The sequence below is a fragment of the Schistocerca gregaria genome, chromosome 2 (assembly GCF_023897955.1).
Source record: "Schistocerca gregaria isolate iqSchGreg1 chromosome 2, iqSchGreg1.2, whole genome shotgun sequence".
Classification (NCBI taxonomy): Eukaryota; Metazoa; Arthropoda; class Insecta; order Orthoptera; family Acrididae; genus Schistocerca; species Schistocerca gregaria.
Window position 1 is genome coordinate 780,130,825 of NC_064921.1, and position 16,687 is coordinate 780,147,511.

The window sequence follows — 16,687 nt, forward strand, 5'->3', positions numbered from 1 at the left end:
GTATCAATGAGTCACAATTTTTTTCACACAACCCATATAAATACCTGAGTGTAACAATTTGTGGGGATCCGAAATGGAACAATTACGAAGCGTTAGTCCAGTGACGACTTGTGTGCCATAAACTAAGAGGAGGCAGGTCTGTTGAAACAGTCGGGTGGAACATTTTGCCTCTTCAGAACATTTCTTGAACGCGAAAATATAGCAGTGTATTAGCAAGTAACCTACTGTAAACCTTTACACCTAGCACAATTTGTTAATATTACAATATAAAAATCTGTGCAAAAGTATATGGTTCAAAATGGTTCAAATGGCTCTGAGCACTATGCGACTTAACTTCTGAGGTCATCAGTCGCCTAGAACTTAGAACTAATTAAACCTAACTAACCTAAGGACATCACACACATCCATGCCCGAGGCAGGAGTCGAACCTGCGACCGAAAAAGTATATGGTTTTTAATAATTTCTGCAGGCAAGACAGTAGTTTATGGAATAAAATTGAAACGACGTTCTTACCTAAATTATTAGGTTTGTAGACGAAGTCGACTCTCATCTCCTTTCCTTCAGCAATGTGATGAAATACAAACTCATTGAAATTATGCACATTCAGAAGTGTTTTTTTTTCTCTAGAGCACATAGCTAATGCACTCAGTCTCTCTTCTTTCACTTCGTTTCTACTGAAAGTCTTTATTCTTTTCACTGTGGAGAAACACCTCTCGCTTTCCACTGTTGTCTTTGGTATTATACAAATAATTCGATGAAGTTTCACTTATTACAGTGAAACAGTTTCTAAATTATTCTCTTATGTACAGTTCATAAGTGCTAAAGCTCCACTTGCAGTTTGTAAATCATTTCTACTCAATACGACGATCAATTCCTGAATCAACTCATTTTCATTCAGGTCAAATAATTTAACTACAGTCTGAAATTCTTTGCCAAGGAATAACAGCTTGTGTTTTGAAAACAATCTGGCTGGAAAAATGTAGCTGCTGACAAGTGATTGCTAAGTGCGAAAAGCTCTTTAGTGTTAGCTATAACAAAGTCACACACTTTCTTTGGAACAGTTTTACGTGAGTCTACAAAGCGGAAACGTTTTGGGCCGGCGATCTCTACATTTCCATTCCCTTTCCACAATGATAATAGAAATCAAGAGACTTTCTCGTCAATTGAATCCCTGACTTGAAATAAGAGACGTTCTTAAAAACTTTCACACTATCAACATCTCTACGTTGCAGCTGATTAAACAAAACGTTTCGATGAGGCAGGACCTTACTGAAAATCTCAAAACGAAAGAGAAAATCTTCGTCGTTGTTGGGAAGTTTCCGAAGTCCAGTTGCTTTCCTGGTTGTTGGATAATATTTGCTATAATCACCCTCAATGATCCCAAGGCACTCAGCTGTTTTATCTTAGACTTAAATGTGGTATTCACACATCGCGTTGTAAAATTCCGTACTGTGTCAGCGTTTCTTGGAATACGTTTCTTCACAACATTATCCAGTATGGCAGTTCTTTTCACTGACTTTGAGAGCAAAATAGAGAACCTCTGTAAATTGGTGTGTTGTGTTGTGCGCTACTATGTGACTGAGTTTTGTGGGCGTATCACAGTAAAAAATTTGCTCTTTCGTATACTGCTTTCATTTTTCCCCGCACCCCACAGTGCCTGCCGCTAATAACTGAAGCTCCATCATACTGAGCTTCCAGTTTTTCTGGAGAGTCACCAATCTTTAGCTGTTTAAGTTCGTTGAAGTCTTCACTATTTATTCCAACAGCTGTATAGTCTTTGGTCCTTATGAAATTTATGAATCTCTCAAATACTTCCACTTACAATTCATACTGAACAATTAATACGAGTTGACACAAGATTGTACAGTCTGTCGTTTCAACTTCAAATGCCACGTTATCCGTTTGCGATATTACTTGAGAAATCAACTGACGGCAGACAACATGTAGAGTCCAGCAGATCGTTCTGATTTATTTTGGAAAGCCCCTAAAATATACTATTATTGTTTTTTTTCAATATGTTCTGTCAACGTGGAATCAGGTTCTGCCATCAGACTGACAAAACCTCGAAAAATACCAGAATTCTCTGAAGTATCCATTTCATCATGCTCCCTCAGTGTAAGGTCAAACTTCCGCAGAACCTTACTCAGTCGATCAACTTGCTAAGGAAGTAACGATTCTTAGAAACACCTTCACTAAACTTCTTAATCCTCATTCTGTAAGCTGTATCCAATTGACATATTACATCGATTTTGCCAAGCATAGCAAACTCGATGCAATTGTGTATATGTGTAGTTCACTAAATTCATGGTTTTTAACTTTGTCAGCTAAGTGTTGAATGTCCGTTACCCCATCTGTGGTCCAAGCATGTTCCGCAGCATTCATTATCAGATTCATGTAACAGAAGAAAACATTTCTTATTTCACTTCGGCACAGCCAGTCCGCAGGTTTAGATAAAGTGTAAGTTTCTGGTAAAACTGTTTTTGCCTTTGCACGCATTTGGAGTCTGTACACTGTTTAAATCGGGTCTTGATGGCCCTGACCTTTTTAGTTCCAACGTTTTCTGAAAAGTCAGTTTTTTAACTGCCAGTAGTTTAAATATTGTTTACCCTATGTAGATCATTCATTTTAAACAGGAAACTAGCATATCAGTTGGTCACTAGGACACACTTTCAAACACTCTCATTCATAACGAAACAAAAAATACTACTACCACACGCGCAGCAGCTCTACTCATATACCTTCCTCGCTTCTTGCGGACGCTATCCTAAGCAGCCGTAACACAACGCATTGTCCCCATCTATCTCGCAATACACCCACTTTTCCTCACGCCTCCACTGCCTGACTTTAAACCGTCGGACTGTTCGCCAGGTGTTCGACTGTCAACCCATTCCAAATACATTGATCATTAGCTTATGGGGGCTGGTGATCGATCCACTTTGAATACTTTAATAATGGAGTCCTTAAGAAATAGTCGCCGCATAGTCATAGGTAAAGCCAGTGACTGTCCCAGGTTCATTGGTAGGATACTATTATAATGCGGTTAGCCTAGAAAGGAAACTGCTTCGAAACTGTGCAGTTGCCCATTCCAAAATTTGCTCACGTTTGTGAGTCCAGTACCAAATGGGAGACTGCTGTAGCCAATATGATTATTGCACTTACAGTCTGTAAAATTTCACCTGATTGTTATTAACAAGTATGAAGTTTAAGCCATTTTAACATTTCACCGGATTGTATAAACAAGTACGAATGTTAAGCTGTTTTAACTTGTCAAAATCGGATTTATATGCCATACACATATATTCGACACCTCAAAACAAACACCTCCAAATCCTTTAAATAATTATTCTGTAATAATGTTGTTACGATGTATATTCTTTGTACTTTGCGATGATGTCTTCTCTTTTGCTATACGAACCTTGCACCCAGCAGATTCCAGACGCCATATTTGTTTACAAATGTGACAATATACATGTGATGTGTTACGATAGCGAAAGGAACCTGTGACCACTGGACGTACTCTATTTTACTTATTTTATGTTTACCATTAGATATCAGTGTAATTTTTTGTCAGAAGAAATCCAAAACCATGTTCTGAAATAGTGTCTTGTTTTCCACTAGGCAGTGCCACAAGTTCCTCAAAAAAAAAAAAAAAAATCGTAACACAACACACCACACACACACACACACACACACACACACACACACACACACACAAATGCCATACTAACTAATGTAAATCCACCCGATGATGGAAGTTTACACCTTTGAAACGCGTCTTGGAAATAAATAAAACGGTGACTGGTAACAGTAAACTTGTTGTTTCATTTAATGTCACTAACAGTCACGGTAAAGCCCAACCTAAAATTTTCGCATTTAATGTTAACACGGGATTGTTGAACGTATGCACTGCAGGGGAGAACCGGTGGTCACACGTTTGTCTGAGCCATGGAAGAGAGTCAAGCTAATGCTTAAAAACCTGGATTGGCCGTCGCTTGAAGACGGCTGTGAGCTGTCCTTCGTTAGGTGAAGGATCTAGGAATATTGTAGAGCCATCTGCCCCCTTAGTGACCACGAAGACGAGATTACACTAATTACAGTGTGCACAGAGGCATTTAAACAGAAATTCCTCCCACCCTGTGCCACTCACTATACAGTGGTTTGTAGAGTACTGATCCATATTTAAAATAGTACCTTGGATACTGTGTCACGAAATTTCTCCTTCAGAACTGGGGAATGTGTAGAAGGTAGTGCCAAAGTAATGAGTTAAGTAAGAATTTCTGTCCGGAGACACACTGTTCTTCGGTTACAGAAATAAATAAATAAAATATCTCTGCTGTGTAAGACAATAATATAATTTTCTTTGACTAGCGTATCAGTCGCTGATACAGGACTGCAAAAAATCGATAGTAAGTGACAGCGCACGTATAATGTACGAAGGCTTGCTGAAAAGCAATGCCTCAAAATTTTGTTGTGAAATCACTTGAACCTTTTAAAATAAAACAAGAAACGTAATTAACATTCTGCATCTTTATTCTTCGTGTGTACATATTTATTTCTCAACCTCCTCACCCTGGCGACGAACACATTCCTCCTAACGAGAGACTAGTGTGTTGATATCTCACTGTAGAATACTTGAATTTTTTGGCAGAGCTACAACCTCAACTCTACTTGCACCGCTTGATCACTATCAAAGTAAAGTCCTCTAAGATGTTCTTTAAGTTTTGGAAACAGATAAAAATCGGAAGGGGTCAAGTCGAGACTTTATGGAACTTGATCAATGACACTGAACCCAAAACGTAGGATTGTTGCAGATGTCGCAGCCCTCGTGTGCGGTCTAGCATTGAAATGCTGAAGGAGAGGGTGCTCTGCATGTGGACTAATTCTTCTGATTCGAAGTTCGATTACAGCGCTTTCTTTCTGACGCACCGACATAGTTACGTTACACACTGCCAACCTTCACGCTACAATTCGGAGCTCTCTAGCGGCAGAGGTCTTCAAGTATGTAAACATGAAGAATAAAGATGAACAATGTCAGTAAGGTTGTTTCATTTAAAAAGCTTTAAGAGTTTTCACATAAAAATTCGGAGGCATTACTAATCGGGAGGACGTCGGTTCAGATCCGCGTCCGGCCATCCTGATTTACGATTTCCGTGATTTCCCTGAATCGCTTCAGGCAAATGCCGGCGAGGTTCCTTTGAAAAAACACGGCAAACTTCCTTCCCCACGCTTCCCTAATCCAAAGGGACCGATGACAACGCAGTTTGGTCCCCTCCCCAAAATCAACCAACCAACCCACCAACCAAGACATTACTTTTGAGCACGCCCTCGCAACAAGTACAATACGTATTGTGTATACTGGGCTTTGTTATCACGTTAAGTGGATCTTTACTAATGAAATAATTACTTCAGTTACAGGAAACAGCTGTTGATCTATTATTTACTAGACGGAGAATGATGGAACACAAAGTTTTTAAATATTTTTTTCATAGAAAAAGTACATCGAAGATATGGCATCCTGTCTCCACCTACCTAGTTCCTTCCTCAAGCTGCAGAGAAATAACGAGTAGTAAAGTGGGTGCGTACTGGTTATAGTCACATATCGGAGATGCACTGAATGTGCTATCTGAACTAATCCTGGAATAGGAGACGTAAGGAGCGAGCATTCTGTCGGTACTCTGGATAAACAGGGTTAAGAAGTGTGTGTCTGTCTGACTGTATCCTAGATTAGGAGCAGTAAAGTATGAGCATTTGTACAATATCCTGGCACAGATGACCTAAGGGCTGTGTGTCGTACCGTATTCGAGTATGGAAAGTACTAGCAATGTGTCTTATTGTCAGGTAGGAGGAGTAAGCAGTGCGAAACACGACTGTAGCTTGTAATAGGAGAAATAACATATGGGGTACCCTGTGTAGGAGGAATATGGTGCATTTGGCTCTATCCTGGATCAGGAGGGCTAAGAGTGAATGTCCTGACCTCATCCTGATGTAGAAACTGAAAGGAGAAAACATCATGGACATAGCCTGGTTTACGAAGAATAAAGTGTGTTTGTTTCTGATGTATTCTAGCGTAATAGGACTAAGATGTGTGTGTCGTGACGGAATCCTGATCCATAAAGAGAGAGGGGAAGTCATCAAGCCCATAGCACTGTCTACATCGTGCTACAGTAGGAATAAATAATATACATACTAAAAATAAGCTTGAGTAAGAGTTGTAACTTGTATGTGTTCTGACTGTAGCCTGTTACAAAAGGAATAAGGAGTGAGCATGAAGACTTAGCTTGGAATATGAGGAGTAAGGATAATTTTTCCTCGCGTATCCTAGAGTAGAATGTGCTAGGATTGCGTGGTGTAACGGCATAATGTTGTAGAAGGAATAAAGGGTAAATGAACTCTGTCGTAGAAAAAGAGGAGTAAGCATTGTGCATCTCAAGGACTGACTTGTGTAGGAGAAGTAACGAAATACCTTTATTCTGTCTTAAAGGGAGTAAGTAATTTAACTCATGACTATCTTGGTGTGGGAGAAGTGAGGAATGTGGATTGTGATTGTATCCCGTTGTCTAAGGAGTATGTACTTCAAATGCAGGCTAGAGCAGGAGAAGTAAGGAGTGTTCATATGGAACATCTCCCTTGGTAGGAAGAAGGAGGAGAACGGGTTTTAACTGCACCGTGATGTGCATATAAGTAGCGAGGAGTGTATATTCTGACAGCAGTTTCTTATGAGGGAATAACAGGTGTGCATTCACACTTAATTCTTTAGTATTCTTAGTGAGAACAGTTTTTTCTTTTATCTAGGAATAGATTGAGTGAGGACAGTGTGTCCGGATTGCACTTTGTTGCAGAAGGAGTAAATAGTGTGTGTACTGAATACACCCTGCAAGAGGAAAAGTAAAGAGTGTTAGTATTGACACAAAAGAGGATACGAAGATATTAGTTCCAACTGCCAGAGTCAGTTTGTACAAAATTATTCTGGGTGTTGAGCCGCGTCATTGCAGAACAGTAAAGGACTATACCACTTAGGTTTCGACAGTCTTTGTAGCGGTCTCTGGCACGTAATTGGAACGTCGATGGTACAATTGTTTTAGTGTTTCGTAGCCCAACACCCAGAATGATTTAATCGAAGAGGGAATGTGGAACTCGGACGTTGACTGCTCTGTGGTAGAAGCAATGATGAACGTGTAAGTTGATGGTATTCAGTTATAGTAGGAGTAAGGACTATGTCTTACTTTCCCATTGTATAGCTATAGTAACAAATTTCACTTCCTCACTGGGAGTTCTTGTCAAAGCAATAACGAGAGTACATCCTGACGCCGGCCGGAGTGGCCGAGCGGTTCTAGGCGCTACAGTCTGTAACCGCGCAACCGCTACGGTCGCAGGTTCGAATCCTGCCTCGGGCATGGATGTGTGTGTTCTCCTTAAGCTAGTTAGGTTCAAGTAGTTCTGAGTTCTAGAGGACTGATGACCTCAGATGTTAAGTCCCATAGCGCTCAGAACCATTTGAACCATTTTACATCCTGACTGTACGGACTTGTGCTGATCAGCAAGTGGAATATTCTGGAGGCGCCTTCCAATCCACAATCACAACCACCGCCATCTATTTCTACATCTGGAAACACCCAGGCAGCTTCCAGAACGAAATTTTCACTCTGCACCGGAGAGTGCGCGGATGTGAAACTTCCTGGCAGATTAAAACTGCGCGCGGGACCGAGACTCGGTATAGAGACTTTTGCCTTTTGCAAACAAGTGTTCTACCATCTGAGCTACCAAAGCAGGAGTCACGACCTGTTCTCACAGCTGCCAGGAGTTTTCATATCTTGTGCACACTCCGCTACAGAGTGAAAATTTCATTCTGGAAACATCCCCCAAGCTGTGGCTAAGCCATGTTTCCGCAATATCCTTTATCCCAGGAGCGCTAGCGCTAGCTCTGTGAAGTTTGGAAGGTAGGAGACGAGGTATTTCCGAAATTAAAGCTGTGAAAACATGTCATGAGCCGTGCTTGGGTAGCTCAGATTGAGTCCCGGTCAAGACACGCATTTTGCCGGAACGGTGGCTCAGCATGTTCGGTCAGAGGGCTGCGTGCCCACTCTAAAAAAAAAAAAAAAAAAAAAAAAAAAAAAAAAAAAAAAATCTGAGTCAAGGAATCAATGATCAACTTGAACCGTCTTGTGACGTCCGCCCAGACCAAACGCAACAAACTATATCGAACAAAATGGAAAAAAAATGGTAGAGCACTTGCCCGCGAAAGGTAAAGATCCCGAGTTCGAGTCTCGGTCCGGCACATAGATTTTAATCTGCCAGGAAGTTTCATCCAAGCAGCTTTTCGGCAAGCCGGAATAGAAGAGAAGGAAACACTCTAAAATAAATAAATCCCTAGCTATCTATTCTACTTCGTCTATTTCTGAACTCTGTATGTCACTAGTTAAAAAGTGATTAATCTGTTTCGTTCTTTTTATGAAGTTCAGAGTTGTTGGAACACTAACTAATTAATTAAATTATTCAAAAATAAAAGTAGTTCTTATTGGCCATATTGTGTGTACTAAATATTCATTTAGTTTCAGATATACCTCCTTCATTGTTTTATAAATCGCTTCCCACGTTTCTCTAATTATTTTGGTTAACGTGCTCTGTGCTATTGGAGTGCTGTTTGTAAGCTAGAATAGCTCTGTCCCGTAGCAAGAAATAGCAGTGTAATGGTAAGCCTGTTTTGTGCACATATAGCATTTCTGAATTGAGCATTCTGTTTTCTAATACGAGGAGCCACGTTACTGAGCAAATACTGAAAACCACGCTCATCCATTCGTAATTAATTTATGTAAAACTTGACGTCGCGTAAAAAAATTGCTGAATGCTTTTATTATCTAGATGTAAAACCCACAGTTTCCTTTTGTTTTCGCCGCTTCTCTTCCAAATGCACCACAGTAACAAGTTGTTGTTGCCCTCCATCTTGAACTCTGACGAAACATATGATGACAGTGAAATACTCCTAATTTGGCTCCACGTCAAAGATCTTTTTGACGAATGTTTGGCTACATTTCTTTGTCAAAGAAATTTGATAGTGTAATACCGGACTAAGGGGTGTGTGTGCGTGCGAGCGCGCGTGTGTATGTGTGTGTGTGTACTGACTATCATTCTGTGGGGTGACTGAGCAGTGCCTGTGCCGACCGTAACCAGCTGTGTATGGGTCTAGTGGCGAGGTGTACTGACCGTATCCGGGTGGAGGAGGAGGAGGCGGTGCGCTCCTTGCAGGCGCGGAACTCCCGCTGGAACTCCTTGATGGGCGGCAGGCGGTGCTCGGGTTCACGGACCGGGCGCGCCGCGGGCTCTTTGTAATCCTGCAATCGCAGCTGGAACACAGAAGGGGCAATCAGTACAATACACTGGTTACTTCTTCCACGAGACGAAACAAGGCCCCGGGAGTAGACAACATTCCATTAGAAGTACTGGCGGCCTTGGGAGAGCCAGTCACGACAAAACTCCACTATCTGGTGAGCAAGATGTAAGAGACAGGCGAAATACCCGCAGACTTCAAGAACAATATAGTAATTCCAATCCCAAAGATAGCAGGTGTTGACAGATGTGAAAATTACCGAACTATCAGTTCAATAAGTCACAGCTGCAAAATACTAACACGAATTCTTTACAGATGAATGGAAAAACCGGTAGAAGTCGATCTCGTGGAAGATAAGTTTGGATTCCGTAGAAATGTTGGAACACGTGAGGCAATACTGACCTTTCGCCTTAGAAGAGAGATTAAGGAAAGGCAGACCTTCGTTTCTAGCATTTGTAGACTTAGAGAAAGTTTCTGACAATGTTGACTGGAATACTCTCTTTCAAATTCTAAAGTTGGCAGGGCTGAAATACAGAGAGCGAAAGGCTATTTACAATTTGTACAGAAACGAGATGGCAGTTATAAGAGTCGAGGGGCATGAAAGGGAAGCAGTGGTTGGGAAGGGAATCAGACAGGGTTGTAGCCTCTCCCCGATGTTATTCAATCTGTATATTGAGCAAGCAGTAAAGGAAACAAAAGAAAAATTCGGTGTAGGTATTAAAATCCATGGAGAAGAAATAAAAACTTTGAGATTCGCCGATGACATTGTAATTCTGTCAGAGACAGCAAAGAACTTGGAAGAGCAGTTGAACGGAATGGGCAGTGTCTTGAAAGGAGGATATAAGATGAACATCAACAAAAGCAAAACGAGGATCATGGAACGTAGTCGAATTAAGTCGAATGATGCTGAGGGAATTAGATTAGGAAATGAGACACTTAAAGTAGTAAAGGAGTTTTGCTATTTGGGGAGCGAAATAACTGTTGATGGTTGAAGTAGAGAGGATATAAAATGTAGACTGGCAATGGCAAGGAAAGAGTTTCTGAAGAAGAGGAATTTGTTATCATGGAGTATTGATTTAAGTGTCAGGAAGTCGTTTATGAAAGTATTTGTACGGAGTGTAGCCATGTATGGAAGTGAAACGTGGACGATAAATAGTTTGGACAAGAAGAGAATAGAAGCTTTCGAAATGTGATGCTACAGAAGAATGCTGAAGATTAGATGGGTAGATCACGTAACTAATGAGGAGGTATTGAATAGAACTGGGGGAGAAGAGGAGTTTGTGGCACAACGTGACAATAAGAAGGGACCGGTTGGTAGGGCATGCTCTGAGGCATCAAGGGATCATAAATTTAGCATTGGAGGGCAGCGTGGAGGGTAAAAATCGTAGAGGGAGACTAAGAGATGAATACACTAAGCCGATTCAGAAGGATGTAGGTTGCAGTAAGTACTGGGAGATGAAGTAGCTTGCACAGGATAGAGTAGCATGGAGAGCTGCATCAAACCAGTCTCAGGACTGAAGACCACAACAACAACAACAACACCTGTAAAATGATGAGAAGTGGCTGTAGTCAGTCACAGTTGCGTTCTACAAAGATGCGCACTGCCTCACAAAACAAATAAATAAATGAATAAAAGAAGTTGAAGCACCCAGAAGGAGAGGAGGGAAAAAATGAAACTTCACCACTTGAGAGATTATGTGATGTTACTGGATTGTTCACAAAATCGAAGCAAGTTCAAAAAGTCATAGGCAACATGAGCCCGTGTCTATGTATGATGTTGCGCTCGCTCTGGCTTGCATGCATCCAGTGATTCGCTTGAATTATTCCCTGAGGCAAGCTGAACCGCAGCTGTTGGAACTCGTCCTCAATATATTGGACACTGGCACTGGAGCGTGGTAGACGTCCCAGATGGTCCCATATACACTGAAGCGCCAAAGAAATTGGTATAGCCACGCTCATTCAAAACCGGAGATATGTTAAGAGGGAGAATGTGGCGTTGCAATTGGCAACGCCTGGGTAACACAACAAGTGTCTGGCGCAGTTGTTAGATCGGTCACTGCTGCTTATCAGGTTATCAAGATTTAAATGAGTATCTATGTTGTGTCATAGTTGGCACACGAGCGATGGGACACAGCATCTCCGAGGCAGCGATGAAGTGCCGATTTTCCCGTTTGACCATATCACGAGTGTACCGTGAATATCAGGAATTCGGTAAAACATTGAATCTCCGACATAGCTGCTGCCGGAAAAATATCGTGCAAGAACGGGTCCAATGACGACTGAAGAGAATCGTGCAACGTGACAGAAGTGCAGCCCTTCCGCAAATTGCTGCAGATTTCAGTGCAGGGCCTTCAACAAGTGTTAGCATGCGAACCATTCAACGAAACATCGTCGGTATGGGCTTTCGGTGCTACCCTTGATGACTGTACGCCACAAAGCTTTACGCTACGTGTGGGCCCGTCAACACGGACATTGGACTGTTTATGATTGGAAGCATGTTGCCTGGTCGGACGAGTCTCGTTTCATATTGTATCGAGCGCGTTGACGTATACGGGTATGGAGACAGCTTCATGAATCCATGGACCCTGCAAGCCAGCAGGGGACTGTTCAAGATGGTGGACGCTCTGTAATGGTTACGATTCTGACAGGTGACAAGTCCGTAAGTGTCCTGTCTGTTCACCTGCATTCATTCACGTCCATTGTGTATTCCGACGGACTTAAGCAATTCCAGTAGGACGATGCGACACCCCACACGTCCAGAATTTGCTATGGAGTGGCTCCAGGAAGACTCTCCTGAGTTCAGAAACTTCGGCTGGCCACCAAACTCCCCAGATGTGAACATTATTGAGCCTCTCTGGGATGCCTTGCGACGTGCTGTTCTGGCGAGATCTCCAGCCCCTCGGAGTCTTACGGATTTATGGATATCCCTGCATGATTCATGATGTCAGTTCCCTCCGCCTCCACTTTAGACGTTATTCGACTCCATGTCACGTCGTTTGTGTCACTTCTACATGCTCGCGCGGGTCCTACACGATATTAGGGATGTACACCAGTTTCTTTGCCTTTTCAATGTATGTTCTACAGAGTACGCATTGGGGACCATGTTTGCCTCAGCAGTACTTCAGGATCAGACAGACAGTTCTTATAGACACGCGCCAGGTGTGGATCAACGTTGTCCTTTTCGAAATGGCATCACGATACTATCGTACGGAGCTAAATGATAACGTCACAGGATGTCCATGACAGACCATTGTGATGTCATACCCTGAATTACCACAAGCCGTTTACTGAATGCTCCTTGCGCCATGACACTAGGAGTAACATCACTGTGCCTCTCCAGATCTTTCAGGCGTTGGGTCCTATCCATAGGTCACTCACTGCCAATGGTCATCCGGGATAGTGCATAACCACGATTCATTAGCAATCAGTGTGACACCATTCGACAGTGGTCAATGCTTCCAGGCCACGACATCACTCCAACTGCAGCCATTTGTGTTGTAGTGTTGACGGCAGCCCATGTGTGGGACGATAATTTCCTAGTTCTGCTTCTAGTATCCGACCCGTGGTACGGAATGACGCAGAATGTTGCAGTAGAACCTTGGCGTCGAGTATGCCTGTCCTCACGTTGACAGTCCAACACTGGGCACTGTGACTCTCGAAAGCTCCAGAAATGGAATATTACACGATTATAGAAGCTGACCAAACTGAGACCCAAAACGCGACTCTTTTCAAACTCTGTCGCGTAGTGATAACCATGTCTTATACGAGTATACGGCATCTTCGTGTCCTTCATCGTGACCACTGAACATCTGACGCTATTCATGCCCCTTGTATACCCTGCCATACCAGGCCTGGCAACGACACAAGACAGAAAAACACTAGTACGCTCTGGTGGCCGTTCTTCTTATGACACAGGATTACTCCTCAAATCATTTACATAACCGCCCAAGTTATATACATTTACGACTTTACATTGACATCCAAACATGGCTTCCAGGTGCTTCGTTGGGTTTAAAACAAAAAGAAGCAATTGCAACAGATTTAAAACATCATTTATGAGTTTCTGACATTTCTAACCTTACCCAATTACTTCTCACTATTTGTACATGTCAACTTCTCCAGACTGATTCCGTTTGCACTACTGCTTTGTATATCTGTTAGATGACACTGACAATTCTATATTAAGGCAACGGCCTTGCCGCAGTGGATACACTGGTTCCCGTAGGATCACCGAAGTTAAGCGTTGTTGGGCGTGGTCACCACTTGGATGGGTGACCAGCCACGCCGTCATGCGTTGTTGCCATTTTTCGGGGTGCCCTCAGCCTCGTGATGACAATTGAGTAGCTTTTCGACCGAATAGTAGCGTCTTCGGTCAAGAATACCATCATAACGACCGGGAGAGCGGTGAGCTGAGCCCACGCCCCTCCTATCCGCATCCACCACTGAGAATTACATGGCGGTCGGATGGTCCCGGTAGGCCACTCGTGGCCTGAAGACGGAGTACTTTTTTTATGACAACATAATACAGAAAATGGGTGGGACAGTGTTAATAAGCCCAACATTTCTTAAACGCCATTTATTCATGACTGTATTTATTGTCAGTAGCATTATTATCATTATGATGATTGTACATTGCCTGTGAACCATAAAAATTGAAATGTTGGCTCTTTAAGGCTGCCTGCTTAGATGTAAGAGAGGACATGCTGACCGGATACTTGCTTGCAGCACCAAATAAATAAATAAATGTGTGCACGAGTTTCCCTTTCTTTGCGAGGTACAGTATAATGTCAGAAAATTGTTGGCACTAGTTTTCTTACTCCTAGCACTCCTGCTCGCAGTTAACGTCTAATTTGACTACACTCAGTTTCATGGCCTATTGTGTGATATATTTAATGTTTTCTTTCACAAGGACTTGGTTCCTGATTTTTTTTATTTTTTTACTTTTTATTTCTTGTGAGGCGAGCCAGCGCCACAGCTGTGTGCGGTATGTCTGCATGTGTAACACAGGCTGGCCTCTGTCACATCTGCTGTGCAGGCCAAAGATATTAAGAGGATAAGCTCCACAATGGTGTGTAGACGCTGTCCTGTTTTTTTAGCAATAATTATTGTTAGTTGTTATTCTGTATTGATTGGAGGAGGTATCAACTGTGCTAATATTTCTTATCAACTCCAGTGAGCAAAATGTAATAGGGATGGAAAAATACATATGAGTCGCTTAGTTCCAAAATGTCCTTTATCGAGTTGGCATAAATTTCGGTAATTAGTAAAAAACGACTTTTAACAATTCCTGTTGTATGTATAAACTTGAAATTTTTCTGCATGTTTATTAGTTATCTATTTTTTTTATTAAAACATCATAAAAATAAATTATTTCAAAATTTCGTTATAAATAAAAAACTCTTGGATAAGGGACGTTTTGGAACCAAAATATGGAGAAGAGACATTTTTAAAATAAGAACTGTGGATAAGAGACAGTTTGAAAAAGAAAATAGGGGAAAATTATAAACAGTGTTTGTTAGGAAATGCATATAATTTAACTTTTGTGGAAACAGGGTCTGTAGGTATTTTTAAAACAACTGGAATAATTTCTGGTTAAGTTAGAGAAACAGATAGAAACATACATTCACAGAAAGTTATTAAAAAATAACATTACATTAAACCTACACATATTACATAAAACATAATTTTAAAAGTGCCTTAAGGGTAGTCGTTTACTTATTTAAATTTGGATTTGCCTTATTAATTGCTGTGAAGTAATTAAAAGTCATTTTCATTGTCCACGTGTCAACCGGCTTTTTCATAATGAGATTGTTCTTAAGGTCTGTTCTGTACTGTTTCCCTAAAGTGAAGAGTCAAAAGCTTGTTGACGTCTTTCACTTTCATCTCTTCTACTGTTACTCCCAGTAGTACTAAAGGTTGTTCAAAATTCTGAGCTTTAAACCCAGGTTTGAGTACTTTTTCCACCTTTCCGAGATTGGTGTTATGCCAAGGTTCACCAGCAACAATTATTTCACAGGTTGGCATATTGCCTAGTGTTATAATAAATCTTTTAGCAGTTGAAAATTTAAAGTGCCAATTTCCCGGCTTCTTTTTGTAATTTTCATATACCTTTTCCCAGTCAAAAATATTTCAGCTCTCAGTCATACTGAAAACATTTCCACATTCATGAAAGATATCAATGTATTTCTCAGGCTTAATAATAGTGTCATAAATTTGAGTTTCTTCCTCAGTTCTTCCAAATACACGATCAGGTGTCATATAAGAATGACCTGGTACAGGGAATACTAAACCAATATCTTTAATATTTGGCGGCGCTTCATTCACCAACCAGTATTGAAGCATAATCATCATTGAACAATTCCGGTTTTGTCCTCCACAATCATCCGCAAAAAACCTTAGAGTGGTCACAACTTCCAAGCAAGTATTTTGTAGTCAATGAAAAATTGCTGAAGTAATTTCATTCTAACCTTGTTTGAAGTCTGATTCTGTCCAGTGATATATAAAAGCACGGTCTTTTGTCTGATTATCTTTAGATGTACCGTGGCAGATAGTATAGTTAAATAAATAGAACTGTCGACTACAGCAAACTGCCTGGTCAGGGATTTTAGGTAAAACCAAATTATTTTGACAGTCAAAGGTTAGGGTGATTTCATTTTCATTTTCAGTTTTCAGTAAATTAAAGAACGCTTCTGCCCCTTTTTGTGGAGATTGAAATCAGTTTCAACTGATTTGTCCTCGCTGTCTAATTTCAACTGAAACTGGATGCATTTGGAACATTTGTCCACAGCAGGAGAGCCAAAGCTTAAGTTATAATCTTTGACAAACATTCCATAAAAATATGAATATAAAATGTCGTGTGACTAGGGGCTCCCGTCTGTAGACCGTTCGCCAGGTGCAAGTCTTTCGATTTTATGCCACTTCCGCATCAATGGGGATGAAATGATGATGATTAGGACAACACCCAGTCCCTGAGCGGAGAAAATCTGACCCAGCCGGGAATCGATCGTGGATCCTTAGGACTGACATTCTGTCGCGCTGGTCACTCACCGGGGGCGGACGATATGAATATGGAACTTGAAGATCACTTTATACTCTTGAATTGCAAGCCTTGTGAAACTTACTTATTGAAAAATGGCCCAAAAAATACTGTCTTGTAATTATGATGTTTCTGCAATAATGTTTTTCAAGTGGGCAGAGGCTCCCTATGAATGACTTTACAGAATGTCTTTCAGCCTCAGACAGCTTAGACTTATGGTTTCCTCCTCTATTCTCTACAGCTAGATTTCTGGATTGGAAATGTCTCTTAAAACTCGTTGAACTCTTTTCTCACTAACAACAAGTATGCCAAAAATGGATTTCTTA

At 41.3% G+C, this 16,687-nt stretch overlaps 1 protein-coding gene across 1 annotated transcript in view; it reads right to left on the reverse strand.

Moving 5' to 3' along the window:
- Window positions 1–16,687, reverse strand: part of LOC126335032 (fl(2)d-associated complex component) — a 510,018-nt gene that overhangs the window by 13,346 nt on the left and 479,985 nt on the right. Inside the window, exon 5 of the mRNA XM_049997881.1 lies at window positions 9,202–9,341. Coding sequence (XP_049853838.1) covers window positions 9,202–9,341 — 140 coding nt within the window. The remainder of the gene's footprint in view (window positions 1–9,201; window positions 9,342–16,687) is intronic.